General features: G+C 31.9%; 1 protein-coding gene across 6 annotated transcripts in view; it reads right to left on the bottom strand.

Moving 5' to 3' along the window:
* The window catches only part of cntnap3 (contactin associated protein family member 3), a 173,341-nt gene that overhangs the window by 78,330 nt on the left and 78,406 nt on the right, over positions 1-16,605 (bottom strand). For all 6 annotated transcript variants that reach the window (XR_009273044.1, XM_058788623.1, XM_058788619.1 and 3 more), the window contains 5 exons: positions 12,517-12,692; positions 11,499-11,636; positions 10,013-10,274; positions 4,922-5,065; positions 3,299-3,470 (listed from right to left, as the gene is read on the bottom strand). Coding sequence is in view for 5 of the 6 variants with exons in the window: in XM_058788623.1 (XP_058644606.1) it covers positions 3,299-3,470; positions 4,922-5,065; positions 10,013-10,274; positions 11,499-11,636; positions 12,517-12,692 (892 nt within the window). In the remaining variant the exon portion in view is untranslated. The remainder of the gene's footprint in view (positions 1-3,298; positions 3,471-4,921; positions 5,066-10,012; positions 10,275-11,498; positions 11,637-12,516; positions 12,693-16,605) is intronic.

Below are 16,605 nucleotides of genomic sequence, written 5' to 3'. Positions count from 1 at the left end.
CCAATGAGAGCGCTGCCATCCCATATTTCTTTGTTATGGGCAGCAATGTTATTTGAGCTCAACCTACAGGCCTTTAGCAGAGGTAATAACCCTCGCAGTGGAGCTGCTGTTTCTGCATGGAGTGAGAGGAACGTCACCCGCGGTCTGCCCTCGCCTCATGCCTGCGGACTCAATAATACTGTGTGCGCTAATGAGAGCCGAGAGCTCCATTCAAGCCACCGGATGAGTGTGAAAGTGATGCCAGCACTTGACGTGCTAAACTGCATTAGCACAAGTGTCTGCGTGACTTTTTCACAGCGTTAAAGAACACGCATAACATCCTGTACACATCAAGAGCAATAATATCCTGAACGATAATATACTGTTTATTATAACTGCACCAGCGTTCGTACAGTTAACGAAAACTAAAATTAAATCCATAAAAAAAAGTTACTTTACAAAAATTCAGTTGCAACATATTTGATTTCAATTTATTTTTCACTTGATGTACTAAAATAACTAAAAATAAAACAAATATAACTGTATAAAAACTAAAAATTAAATAAATAAACACAAACTACTAAAAATGACAAAAACGAACAATAAAATTACAATAAAATTCCACACGATTAAAAAACAATTAAAACACTAAAAAACAAAAATCAGTCTTTTAAAATGTAACATTATAATGTACACTGAAAAACTGGTGGAAATTTCACAACTAATTGCAAAGAAAGAGGAACACATTAATTAAATAAGAAATTTTGAAAAAATTATTTAAAAAATAAACAAAGTAGAGAGACTGAAATTATATTATAATATTGTCTTATAAAATGTACACCAATAATTTTTATTTACTTTTTTTTTAACTTAATTTTTTTTTACAGTGTAGAGTATGAAAAATTGATTTTCATTCTGAGAATTGTTAAATATACATTTGTTTAACAAATAACAAAGGTGATCTAAGTGTAATATATACATGAACACGAATATTTGTATATTTTAAAACTAAATAAAATAAAAATGTAATATAAAATAAATAAATTTAAATAATACAAAAATATTTTTCAAATTAAAAATGTGTAATATTTTTTAAATAATTAAAAAATGTAAAAGAAATGTAAAAGAACACTTCTCCTTAACAAGCCATGCAATTTGAGATGTTCATGCCACAAACGATGCAGAATGATCACTAACTCAATGCTGCACTAAAAACACAATAAACCGTTTAAACAAACAAACAAACAAACAGCAATCCCACAAGTCTTCAGTATGATAGACGAAAGCGGGACCTTTCAGAATGTAAACGAGAACCCAGAGACAACGCAGCTTTCAGAGACAACACATCCACATCTGCATTGAGTGTCACCAAAAACAATATTCACTTGAGACGCGAGTGTGTGCGCCACGGCTTCCCCTTCACTCTGAACGCTCGGTCACAACGGCGCATTTAGCGCCCATCAAACACACAGAAGAAAGAAATTGTTCTGTCACAAAAACAGCTTTGTCTTCAGGAGATTCACTGCAGTCTCAAAGCAAAAGAAAGCAATTTCTGCATCAAGCCAAATGAAGCAAACATTCACCGACATGAAACGAACAGAGGTCAACAGGACAGAAACACAATCACAATCAATCCTGCAGTATATACTAAAACCAAGCTACTATTCATTCAAACAGCATGTGAAACCGTGTGCAACGATAAAAGAGTCAGCGACAGCCAGTGAATACAGTCATTTTGTGATTTTAATCCAGTTTTGTGTGAAAATATCTCTTGGTAGAGAGTTTGCATAATGTATACAGTAAACATACTGCATACTTGTTACATACTAGCCAGGCCAATATTTGATAACAACATTGATTTGGCAGAACAGCACAACATCCTCTTCTAGCCAAAATCTACAGACAGCCTTGTCAATGGAAAATATACAGTTATATGCTATAAAAAGCATTTCATGTCAGCAAAACCTATATTGCTCAACTATGACGGCAAAAACAGCAAAAGCTGTGTCAAATTCATATAAAATTTCTATGTAATTTTTGCACTGTACCACATTATGTATGCATTCTTCTCTATTATTCCTATTTGTTTTTAATAAATGTAAAACTTGTAATAGATTTTTTTGTTTTGATTAATTTATGATTCTTTTCAAAATGCTTTATGCAAAGCACTGTGAATTACCATTGTGAAGTACCAATTTGCATATGTTTAAAAAGACATCTTTATACTTAACAAAATGATTAATCAAAAACAAAATTCTAAAAGATTTAAAAGAAAACTATATTTTTAAATGCAATGCATAAATTATAATGTACAAAAATGTATTCTTATATTTGTTAAATATACATTTATTTAAATTTTAAAATAGTTGCGTTGTTTACATTGTTAAAATAATTACATTTACCAGTGTTAATAAATTATTAAAGTTTAAAAATTTAACTTTTAGTGAGTTTTTCATGATTAAAAAAAAAAAGGTGATCTAAGTGTAAAAATAGAAGAAATAAGCACGCACAATTAAATATCCAATATTGGAAACTGGATATTTAATTGTTCATGTAAATTTACTCTATTTTTACACTTAGATCAACACTGCATAATGCTACTTAAAAATAAAGAAATCTCTAATATTGGCTGACGATACAGATACATCGTGCAAGCCTAAGTATTGTTAGTGCCACACACTTTTTACACACTTCTGCTTTAAAAAGTACCTAGTATTTTTTAATTCATACAATTAAAAAATACTAGGTACTTTTTATAAAAAATATAATTATAAAACATAATTCATATTTTTAAAATTACTTACAATTATTTGAAATTAGTTTTAAAATGTTTTTAAATTTTAAAATAGTATTTAATGTTTTTTTTTTTTTGAATAATTTAAAATTAAATTCATTATTTTGCAAAAGTTAAAAAAATAATAACTCTCCATAACAAAATGCACAATTTGAGATATCATTCATGTCACAAACGGTGATGCAAAAAACATTTATACAACAAATAAACAGAAAGTCCAGAAACCCCGTGCTGCAAAATCAGTACATGCTGCATGCCCTTTTGAACTAAACTGTGAACAAAAGTTGCATTTATAACAAAGCAAAAAGTGAGCCATAGCGATCGATCAGATGGATAAATATTTAAACGAGGGCAGTTTCTCCCGAGGCTCAACGTCTGCGTCTTTTAGTGAATCAGTATTCAGCACCATTTCTCTGGCTAATTAATCTCTGTATTTACATAATCAAGCTGAACACACATATTTAGCGAGGATGAAAATGGAAAGCGGAATGTTTTGCGAGTTCACATAAAAGCGTAATTGCTTACCTGTCGACGATCCCACACATGTCCATCTGCAGATCGCTAAAATTCCCAAACAACATCTGCTGCACTCGGATGAGATCCACTAAAGCACCGTCCATCCGGATGAGACGCATGCATCCTTGGAAAACACTGAACGGGTTTCTGCAGGTGCTGCCGTCTTCTGTGTCCGGACATCCTGCAGACAAAAATCACAAATACACACAAAATAACATGTTCAAGCTATGGCAGTGCTATTTAAGTATCATTCATGTAGTAGTAGAATTTTTATAAATATTTTGAATCGGTTTTTAACTTTTCTATTTTAATTTTAGTTAATGTTTAGTTTTAGTGAAGTACTTAGTTTTAGTTAATTATTTGCTGAAATTATATATATATATATATATATATATATATATATATATATATATATATATATATATATGTATAGTTTATTTCAGGCAATGTTTATTTTACACTGTTGCAGTTTTACTTATTTTAGTACATCAAGTTTAACTAAATGGAAATAAAATAGGATTGAGGTTTTTATAGTTTATTTTTTTCAGTTAACGTTTATGAGTAACAAAAATGTTTGTTTTATTGTTTATTTGTTTTAGTTAACTGCAAAAATAATTTGCATTGCACTCAATAAAAATACACATGTCTAGTTTTATATTTGTCTACATATTGTTTTATTAATTTGTATTTATTTGGCAGCCATAAAAAAGCTTATTTTTATAGTTTATTTTACACCGTTTCAGTTTTAGTTAAGTATTTCAATTTAAGGAAAATGATAAATGTTGCCATGGCAACTTGCTAAAATACAATGCATTTAAGTTTTTTTTTTTAATGGTTTAGTTAAATTTTAATTATTTTAATTAATAATAATGTTGACTGCAAAAATATTTGATTTTGATTGTGCTCAGAAAATGTATTTTTATGTCTACAGTTTTTATTATTTAGTATTTATTTTGTTTATCTGAAATAAAATAACTTTAATTTTTTTGTAGTTTATTTCAATTCAGCTAATGTTTATAAGTACCGTATTTCAAGTCAAACTAAACGAAAATGATAAATGCTACCATTGGAAATAAGTTTCAGTAATATATTTTATATATTGTATATATTTTTAGTCATGTTCAGTTATTATTATTATTTTTTTTTCAAATAAAATTTTTTTGTACGCTTTTACTTAACACTAATAATGCTAGCTGCAAAAATGATTTGGACTGCGCTCAACAAATATTTACAAATCACATGTCGAAAATTTACCTGCAAAAAGTTCACATACTGTCATGTCAAATGCTTATATGTGGACAACCGTCTCATAACATGCATGATGATCAGATGCATGCTTTACTGCAGCTCAGGGCAGAAACACTGCAGCAGTGCATTCAGACGGCATTACTCTCTCTCTTTCTCTCTCTCTCTCTCAGTTACTGAGCTGAAGGCAATTAAGCCTCCGAGAGTTTCAGCCCCAAACTGCTGGAAAGCTAAACCAATGTGCTTTTCTCAGCGGAAGCTGTGTGTTGAGTGACACAACGGATTGATTAACGTGAAGGACTGGGCTTGTGTAGAGGGAAATTACTCGGAGCTAGCGTGTTGCTTTGTGTTAGCAGACGCCGATGGATGGCTAAAGGTTGTTCTTACCGCCTAAGAATAGCTGGCTGTCAGGCGCGACAGGGAAGGAAGTGGATGCTGTAGAGCTGTCGGTTTTGTCCAGGGTGACTGCGAGACGCCCGCGACGGACAGTCAGCTCCAGCGAGTGCCATTGACCATCATTTAAACTGGCACCTGTGGAGAAAGAGCCAGCATGTGGATCAGGCAAAATAACAGGCATTAGGGAGATCATTTTTACATGAACCGCAAGAACAGATTTCTGCCATAAACTTGGAGTATATATGGAATGACATAATAGCAAACTATCCGTGCTATTTCAGAAATGCAGTGTGCATATTGTGTACAGCTGTATGCATGAAAATAAACAGGTGACACATGCCAAAATACACAACTAGAGCACACTTTGTTTAATACTTTATCCAACAATGCAATGTAATTGATATTTGCTTTATTTCCAATGTGTGCAACTCTGTCTTGATACAATATTGGATTGGAATACCAGAAGTTCAGACATTTTCACACAAAATTGGATTAAACATGCATTTTTTAACTGAAACAAAAGGTAACATAACTAAAATGAAATAAACTACAACTAATAAAAACTATACAGACTGTAACTATATAAACAACATATTTAATGACAAAATGACAATAAAAATGACAAAAACTTTAACTAAAATTAAAATGAAAAAAGAAAATATAAAAATAAATTCAATTCAAAATATAAACAACTATAATAGTTTATCGATACTAAAATATACAGTTTAAATTTTAGTTTAGTACTTCAATTTAAAGTTTTTTTTATTGCGTATTTCACTTAATATTTATTCAATACTTTTTATTTTAGTTCAAGTTATTTAAGTAATTCAAGTTGAACTAAATAAAAATAAAAAATGATTCAATGGCAACTATAGCGGAAAATATTTAAATATTTAAATGTTTTTTTTTTTTTTTATTGTTTTAGCTTTAATGATAATAAAGCTAACTGAAAAATGATAAATATTAAAATAAATATGAACTGAAATAAAAATAAAACATATTTTATTTCAGCTACAGTAGTTGCCAAGGCAAAATTTCTTATTTTCATTTTGTTGACATTTTTTTGAAGTACTAAAATAACTAAATAAACTACAACTAAAAACTAGACTACATATAACTATATAAACTACAAAGACGAAAATTTGAACTAAAAAAAAAAAAAAAGTTCACAATATTAAAAAAAAAAGTTAATACTAAAATAACACTGTCTACTGTGTCTCAAATGCATATTTTACTTCATATTTTATCATACTGCCAAAAAATGACAAAAAAAAAAAAATTGATTATACATCTTAAATTTATTTTTAAATGTATTAAAAATGCAAAATAAACATTTATTTCTAAGATGAATATAAACCTGAACAATAATATCAAGATACTGAAATGTCTGTGTTTGCATACTGCGTACTCAGTGTTTCCCATACATAAACTTTAACTGGGCGGCCCACCGAGGTAAATTGCGACCTGCCCAGGAAGATAAAGGGCAAATTCCAAAGGGCTTTTTTGTTGTGCCTTTGAAGGGCACTTTGGGAAGGGGACGGCATTTGTAGGGACGTTCCAAACGAAATTGAAGTTTTTCACTCTCACAAAAACCCACGAAGTGAAGATGTGTTAACTCCACTTTTATACTTTGTGGGAGTTAGGTTGAGACAGATGTGCGATTGTGTGATTTGTTTCCGACCCTGTCAATCAAACGCAGATTCGGCAGGTATGCCACGTCTCGAAACACTTGTGACACGCCCCGAAGCTTTGAATCGCCTCAGTCACGTGACATTGGTGTTTCGAATCATGCTTCGAAGCAGTGTTTCGAAACATCTGCGCTTCGGGATCTCAACACTGTGTCAAAACGTCAGCATCGTGTCAGCCATCCCTAGTTTCAGTACGAAATAAACATGAATAAACATTTGAAGGTAAATTAAAAGAAAGAGTACAGCTTTACAATCCGTATCCTGTCTCATGTAATCGCTCAATCAGTGTTTCAGCCGCGCAAAGACGTCAATATAACGGCTTGTAAACAATGTCACGTAACGTCACATTTACCTCAGAAAAACATATTCGGTGATCATAAACGCATTAGTCAGATAAAATAAAAAATAAAGAAAGATAAACTGTAGAGAGGGGCATTTTGCTAAATATAAGCATCTTGTAACATATTCATTTACTGTTCTTCAATGTTTCATTTATGTTTGAATAAATCCATCAGGTTTTTATGACTGCCACCATTATGTTATAAATATTATGTAGGCTAATTGTAACTTTATTATTTTAAAAACTTCATTAAGTGTAATTTTAACAAATCAGTCAATTTTAACCTTCAATATTACAGTAATCTAGTACCAACTGACTCTCATGTATATTTTACAGCATTAGTTGAGAGATTTTTTTTCCTTGAGAAAATTTGGCATGTACTGTACCTGATATATATATCCAAAATAATCGATATTGAATCGAATCAAATTGCAAGCTTGTAAATGACAATCAAATAGAATCGTGAAATTTGTGTCAAAACCCAGCCCTAGTTTTAACAGACTGCATTTCCCCGCAATTTTGGTAAGTGTTTCTTTTATTAACACCACAAAAGAATTCTTTGTTAAGTGCATTTCATCTTATGTGTGCTTTCATGGGCCTGAAAAGCAAGGTATATTTTGTGAAATTCTATGTGCATTTCATCTTGTGTGTGTGTTTTGAATGTCCTGTTGCACAATAACTGAAGCTGTGTTTTGATGGAAATGTACACTTTTTCAGTTATTGAATTTTTTTTGGTTTGCCAAGAGGCTTCAAAAACAAGACACATTTTTGAATTAATAATTTTAATTTAATACATTTAAATTAATAGAATTCTACAAGCTGAACGTCAGCCTGAAACATAACCGTTACTTATCGGACTACTGCTTTAATTGAGACATTTATTCAAGAATTTCATTATAAACAGGAAAAAAAAAAAATAGGCCTACTGGAGAAATTTAATGTCAGAGCGTGATCTGAGCGGGATTTGGGTTACCAGTGAGCGTGAGTGGAACATTAGTCAGGTGGCGACTGCATTTGACCACTGGATTTACAAAAATCATTTCAGGTTTAAGAAGGGTTTCAACATTGCATCAACTACTGATGAACACATTCATTTTTATTTGAATTAGTACTCTGTAGGTTTTTTAACCATGTATTATTAATTATAAATAATTAAAATGCACATTTTCACGTTATTTCTTAGTTACATGTAATGCAGGCATTGCAAAACTTTTTTTTTCATCTAAACCTTATTCACCAAATATATTTGCTTTAAGTACCACTGAAATTTTAATTAAGTATCACATTTGCATGTTCACGGTTTCTTTGATGTTGATTAATGATCACATGGCATGCAGGTAAATAAAAATATATTTTTTAGTAAGTGTTTTATTTAAAACAAAGTCTATAGAAATACAAAGACGGTTCACTCCTATATTTATGAATGGGAGAAACTGTAACACGCGATATGGAGGAATAGTTCCACCTTCTAAATGGAAGAGCCATATTTCCCATAGAAACCTGGAGCACGTTCAAACTCAAACTGGTGCGCAACATTTTGCTATGGTTTCCGGGTTGAACAACGTGTTTTCTGGAAACGGTGTGCAACGGGGTTTGAGAGATGTTTTCTCATCAGTAGCAACATGTATATAAACCACGCGGTATTAAAGAGACAGCTCGCAAAATGGGTCCAAGTAAAATCGTTTACAAATGTGTCTGCTGCAGCTTGGTATACGCAACAATTTAAGATATTTGAAGACATGTTTGTCGTAAGAGTTTTATAGTAACAATATAGCATATCAACATGATGATGTAGTTGTTTATAATTTTAGCTTCATTGCAAGGCAAGTTTATTTATATACCAAATTTCATACACAATGGTAATTAAGTGCTTTACATAAGAATGGACGGCAAGGGCAGTGACTGTAACATTGAGCATATTTTGCAGTATTAAACACGTATTTATACCGATTTCATCAGTCTCCGAAAATTCTTCAAAAAACACAAAGAATGGCCTTCTCAGCTGCCATAGTTGCAACTCTTGCGTCATCAGAACAGGGTGTTCAACGCACCACCGTTACCGTTTAAAAAACGTTTTGCAATGTTTTGACGGGGCTGAATGCAGCCCTGACTAGACCAGTCAATGCACATGTACGTTACGACTCCGCATGCACATTGGCTGGTCTAGACTGAAAAATAAGCTTTTTAAACGCTATTTGAGCATAACAAACAACATTCATGGGGCAATTAATTTCAGATGTTTGTTGCTGATGTGACATATGGAATTTAATTGTGAGTTCAGTGAGCAGTTTTTGAGATTTCAGGATTCCCCCATTCATTAAGATTGGTCATTAAGAGCTGCCTGGAGGCATTGCAAATATGGCCACCGAGTGAAGAGACTTTCCTCGAAAGGGAGTTTGTTTTAAAATGATTTATTTTAATTTTAATTTTTTATGATTTAATTAATTGTCAGCTTTTCATTAAACTCACAACCCCCCTGGAGTTCCTTTACGAACCCTAGTTTGGGAAACCTTGATGTAATATAATGTTTAATGCACTTCATGTTGTAAATTACAATGAATGAAGTTTTCTTACCTTTTTTTTTTTTTGACATCATTATGGTACAATATAATGCTATTTAAATCAATGTGATAAACGTAATCTAAAAGTAATCTGATTATATTAGATCACTGCCAAAACTTGTCTGAACGCAAACCTGACGCAATGACGTCATAAATATGCTAAATAATGTGTGACGTCACCTGCCGCCACAAGTCTCACAAAATCCGTGGGAAACACTGATACTGTTTCACATACTACTTCATATATAGCATGCTACCTAATATTTGAAGTAATTCATTCTTCTGCATTCATTTGGTTAATTAATAAAACTAGTTTAAGCCAGAAAGTTCCTTTTGTGATGTAAATTTTCATACATATTGCATTGCTTGGAGCAGTAGGTGCCATTGATGTTGACTTTGCTTTACCCTTCACACACAAGAGAGAAGGATTCTGCTTTTACTGTCAAGTAAACAGAAACTATGGTATATATATTCCACAGTGCATGAGCTGAACCTGCGGTGATGTCCGTCACGATCCGGCCAGTCTTATGGATCTGCAGTCGTGCTCTGGCCTCGTTCAGATAGAGCCACAGCGTTCCCGCGTTATGCTGCAGGTCAAAGGTCACCAGCAGGCCCACTCTGTTCCACGTCCTAAACTGCAGAGCGACCGACGCACTTTCTCCACCGGAGACCCACGGCAAAGTGAGGAAACTTCCAGGACTGGCGAAGGTCACCGGCACGTCTATGGATTCAGTGCATGTGAAGCTGACGTTCCCCTACAAGCAGTGTTGGGTAAGTTACTCCAAAAAATTAGTCCACTACAAATGACTAATTACTTCTTTAAAATTGTAATTTGATTACATTACTGATTACTGCATTTTAAAAGTAATCAGATTACTTATTACTTTACTTTCAAGTTACTTTCACGTTTACATACACGATAACAGTGAAAATAACTTAAAATGTTTTGTAAATTTTGATCATACAGATAAGAGTAAAACATCATTTGAAATTGTAAAAGGTCTTTTATTTGTATACACTAATATCAACAAAACTTTGTGCTTTTGTAAAATAAAGAAAACAAATAGGGTGTGCTCTCTATTTATTAAGTTTATCTGAGATTCTTTTCATTTTTGGAGGAATAAGCCTTGTATTTACCTCAGAAGAAGAATGCAATGAAACGCTCGGCTTGATCCAGTGGAGGATCTTATTCTGATGAGTCATTTATTTTTTATTTAGGCTATATTAGTGTTATTGTGACATAAACTTACGCATTTACTAGTTGGACTTTTCCCAAACTATAATGCCAGACTAAAATATGTGAAATCGAGTGCAACATTTTGAAATATCATAGGCAACCTTTCATTGCATCTAAATGTTGTACAACTCGACTGCATTTTAGCTTGCATTCTATTTATTATAGGGCATACTGACATGCAAAACATGATTTAAAAATGCACTTCATATTTTCAACACTGCATTTGTAACTTAAGTAACGTTATTTTATTGACATTAGTCACTGTAATCAAATTACATACATTTAAAATGTAACGCATTAAATTACTGTGTTATCAGGAAAAGTAATTTGAATACAGTAATGCATTACTGTGCAATGCGTTATACTCAACTCTGCCTACGAGAGACACAAATACTGCAGTAAAACCAAGAGCGTTTCTCACGCAAGCTGCATTTGTGATCGTGAAGAGTCGCAGCAATGACGTCTGCTTTATAAATTATGCATTTGCTCTCCAGGCTATTATCTTCAAACCAATGTCACAGCCATTACGACAATGAATTAAAGGGATGGTAATTGGTTTAACCCCCAAAATCCCAAGACAACGGTTGTAAAAAAAGGAGAAACCCTGTATAATGGAGGAGAACATGGTAAGGGTCACGGAAACACAAAGCTCTCATTATGGAAAAATAAGGCAGCCAACAATTGACAATCGCTAACAGGCCAAATAAAGCAGCTGCAGACGTGACTGTGTTCACACACTTACTGTGATGGAGACCTGCTGCTCTTTGGCTCGATTGATCACCCTGATGTCGTTGAAAAGCACGTTTTCCAAGCAGCCATGAAAGTTTCTTCTGGAGTGGGATTTCTGGAGTCCAGCTGCTGACGTTCCACCGAAACTGATCTTGTGAAAGAACGACAGATTCATGTCAGAAATCACACATATTAAAGGAGTGATATGAAATTGATAAGCTAAACTCCATTGACAGACTAAAGATAAGCACGGCAATCATTTCAACTCGTTCATGATTTTGTAAAAATATGAAAAAACTACCTTTACACTAATGACATGCAGTGAGGCGATAAAATACCATCAGTTGTAATATTATAAAAATTACAATGCAGTGAAAAATTGTATTATTAGTAATATATATTTTTTAAAATCTTAAAAATATTATTTATTAAAATATATTTTTTTTACTAGTTAACATGTTACTTTGTAACCTTGGCTATATATCCAAACACACAACTTTATACAGTATGCATTAATATAGTTAATATTATTAGATATAACTATTACCGTTATGATTTTATTAATGAATTACTTAATCATTTATATTATTTACTATTATTGATTTTTTTATCTTTTATGCACATTCTATTACTCCTTTTTACTGTAACTATTTCCACAAATATACAGCATATCAATTTAACATTACTTTTAAAATATTGTTATTATTATTATTATTATTACTACTTTTATTTTAGACTATTATTTTAGTAATCATTTTTATGTAAAGCACTATGAATTACTATTGTGCATGAAATGTTCTATATAAATAAACTTGCCTTGTATCGTGAGGCTTTTCTAGTTTACTGTAATAAGGTATAAGTGTTAATATCAATATAAACAAACAGCGTCTCACAACAAAGTGAAAGACTCAGAAAGTGAAATCTAATTACACACAGACATTTCCATTCTAGCTGATTTATGTTGTTTGTATAATTTACATGTTTGAAATGCTTTACTGGACTAATTGAGCTGGAGGTCGTTAGCGGCTCACCTCGTTTATCTCAGAGTGACTCCAGGACTCGGGCAGCTGGAACTGCTGGGTGTTTTTGTCCACGGTGAAATTCACGAGTCCTCGAACTCGGTCCACACTGACATGATGCCAGTGCTGATCGTCCAGCAGACTGCCCAGAGACACCAGAGGGTGGAAATCAGCCCACAAACCCCGGCCTGAAACACACACACACACACACAGGGATCAAGACGGCTTGATAAAACTACATAAGTTTGGCTACTTTAAACATCAGAAACTGACATGAGAAAATATGCAATCACCAGTCATTAACATGCAGGTCATGAAATAACAATGTAGCTCTTTGAACATTTACTGCATATACAATTTCACGTACTATATTTAAACAAAGGTTATACAGCATATACTGTCCATTACTCAGTAAGCAGCATGTAAGTATTCATTTTCGAACACAGCCAATTTAATAGAGAAACATAGAGAGATAAATATGAGAGGTTTTCTCTGGCTGTAAATAATAAATCAGCAAATAATTACACACTGTTCCATAAAACAACATATAATTTAAGGAAAAGACAAGAGATTTTAATCAAAAGAAGATGAAATGCATCTCTTGCAAATTGCGATTCTTTGTACTCACAGCAGGGTTATTAACATGATTTAAAATTAAAACTAAAACCTTTTTTACTAAGTGAAATGAAATTATTGTGAAATATTATTTATTTATTTTTTTGAAAATGTGGCAACTAGCTGAAATAAATAAATAAATGTAAAAAATGGAAATATAAAAATAAAAATTATATATATATATATATATATATATATATATATATATATATATATATGTGTGTGTATGTATGCATGTATGTATATATGTATATGTATGTATGTATGTGTGTGTGTATATATATATATATATATATATATATATAATATGCATTTATTTAGTAATTAAAATAAATAATTGAAATCAAATTGAAATTAATATTAGAGGAAAACCTAAAAAACTGCTACAATTACTAAAAATGAATTAAAAATAAATTAAAACGAAACAGGAATTTACAAAACAAAATAAAAAAAATAAAAAATAAAAATTATAGAAATGACAAAGCACAATTCTAAAACTTTAAATATAAAAATAAAAGATCATTCAAAATATGAATAAATACTATAATAGAAGTAATATTAAAGTAACACATCACACTGATTGTCAAACACAACACCGCTGCAACAAACTCGAGCTCACATGACATCACTGAGATGATCTGCTAACATTACTCTTATTCCAGAACCTGCGACTGTTTGCTGTAAAACTGCAACACTTTTTAAAGCCTTACAGAATTACTTATCACCTCCTTTAAGTAGCTCCAGATCTGTGAAATAAACTGTGGTGTGGGCCGATTCTCACGCAGATGCTGAGATGTTTAGAGCAGCTTTACTTCACCTGCGGCTCTGACACTCGGCCCAGCCAGATCACAACTCACTTCTGTTGCCAGTTATATTAAAAACTGACACACTTCTGGGAGAAAAGGCAAGTGAGACGCTTCCTTTGCTTAATCAGGACGCGGTTCACACGGGTTTGTTTACAGCTGTAAGACAGATCTATATAAATAGATTTAAGGAATATAGTTAGCAATTTTGGTACAGCGTTGGGTCGCCACTTCTGCGACACACACATAAGAAATGAAAAACAACAAGAAATAATAAGAAAAAAATAACACTCAATAAATATGTAATAATAATAATAATAACCATTATCTATATCTATCTATATCTAATAATCTATATCTATCTACCCATATATAATAATTATTATTTGTACATTATAATAATTATTAAATAGGCCTTTTATTGTAAAATGTATTTATTTTAGTCACTGCATTTTCTATATTTTAATTATATATATATATATATATATATATATATATATATATATATATATATATATATATATTGTATTTTAGTTTATTTTAATATTTAAGTTTTAGTAATTGTGTATTTTGTAGTTTATTTTAATATTTAAGTTTTAGTAATTGTGAATTTCATTTTATTAGTTTTTAATATTTCTATTTAATTTTACATTTATTTTTCAGTTTTACTAATACTTTTAACTTATTAGCTTTATTATAATTATTTAATTCATTATAATTATATGTGTGTGTGTGTGTGTGTATAAAACAACCAAAAGTTAAAGAAATAAAAATAAAAACACTTATAAAAATAAATAAAATATTAAATTATATACATTATACACAAATGATTATGTATTATGTATTATTATAATTATTAAAGAATAATATATAATTTACTCTTTACTCTTTATATTACTTATATGGGGAGATTTTTATCAAATGTAAACAAAACATGTAATTTTATAGTTTTATAGGCGTGTACTAAGTAATGTTAACTCATAAAATGTTTTAGTCTTGAGGCTATATTTTTTAAATGATGTCCAATCAAAAATTCAGGGACACTTTTACAAAGCTGACAGAAGAGGACAGACATTTCTCATATTTTCATTGTCAGGTGATGACAGATTGACAATGTCGTATATTATTTTTTGTTAATCAGATTCGCTCTTCAAACACAAATATGAGTATGGCTGTCATGCGAGTGAACGGGACAGATCAAGGCCAGGCTGGTGTTATTCTGCTATCTAAGAGAAACAAAAATCATGAAATATTAAGCAGCGGGACACTAAATGTTAAATTACATCAGAGCTGTCAATGCCGTAAAATCAAAGCAGAGCTGGTTTATATTCTGATGGTAACTGTCCAGTGCCAGACTGAGCGATTGTAACTGATGAATAATTGATAGACATGTTGTGTGCTATAAACATAAAATAGATGCATTAATAGTAATAGGTTCATCTTACATGAATGCAGTACGACTGACTGTGTGATGGAGCCTACAGGATGCAGTTATATGAGCTTAAAATTCAAGATATGAGGCAAAAAAATGACCCTGTTTGGGTTTTTCGTCTCATATTTATATAATATGATATAGTATAGCAATCTCACACGAGCAAGTGCTGTTTTCCCAAATACATATAAATATAAATATTGTATTTATAAATCAAAAAACATTTTTCATTAATATATATACATGTACGTGTGTATTTATATATACATAATAAATATACACAGTACATACACATACAGTAAACAAACTTTTATTTTGAATGCGATTTAAAAGAATTTAATCTTTTATTAAGTAACTTTTTGTAGACTGTGTTACTGTGGCACCTTTAGGATCAATATTTTGACTGCAGTTCAAATATAACATTTTCTTTTCTCAGGAGAAGCAGCAGGAAACTTCATTGAATCGCATTACTGTCTGTGTGAAATGGATTGTTCTTTCCTGTATTTTCTCACCTCGTCTCAGTCTGTGGTTGTAAATCTCATGACGTGTGTCTGTACGAGTTTGACAATTAAACATACGTGTTCGATTTGCCATTTACGTTTGACTTTGGCATTTGGAAATGTGAAGATTACAGCAGTAGAGGACATGCGGTTTTCATCTGATCTTACGCTTTTCGTCTGCAAGTTGAATTTGATATCAAATCTGGATTAGCTGAAGTTTGCAGTATAATTTATTCGAAGGACACTCAGGTTTGTTTGAGGATTGTCCTTTAAATATTCACGTCATCCCCATCTGAAGCCTGCATAAATCCAGCCTGACTGCACTGAGAAGCAGCGGTTCAGAAGACAAACAGTGCGATCGGTCCGATCATCAGACAAGCCCAGCAGCTTCTTATGTGCCGATGTTGTTGTGATGCAGAGACAGATGTTAGTCTCTGGCACACACGGGCTTCTGCCTGTGCCGAAAAATACATCTGCAAACAAGCTGTGACATGAAGATTTATGCCCCATATCCCAAACTATTTTATTCTGCTGGTCGTTTGCATTCATCAAGCTGTCTGTTTGTATTGTGCTCCAGTGGGTCATGTTCTCCCCCAAACTTCTCTAGTCTGAGTTTGGATTTAAACACACATTGTTCTGACCGCATTGACCGATGCTTTAGAATTCTGCATTCGTAAATATTAACAGTTTGTTTGTTTTGCGGGTTGACGCAGACATCATTTTTCTCATGCAAATCTGAACAGCAGGAGCA

This window comes from Onychostoma macrolepis, chromosome 10 (assembly GCF_012432095.1).
Source record: "Onychostoma macrolepis isolate SWU-2019 chromosome 10, ASM1243209v1, whole genome shotgun sequence".
NCBI classification, from domain to species: domain Eukaryota; kingdom Metazoa; phylum Chordata; class Actinopteri; order Cypriniformes; family Cyprinidae; genus Onychostoma; species Onychostoma macrolepis.
Note: the sequence above shows the minus strand (reverse complement) of the source record. Positions and strands in the feature narration are given on the sequence as shown.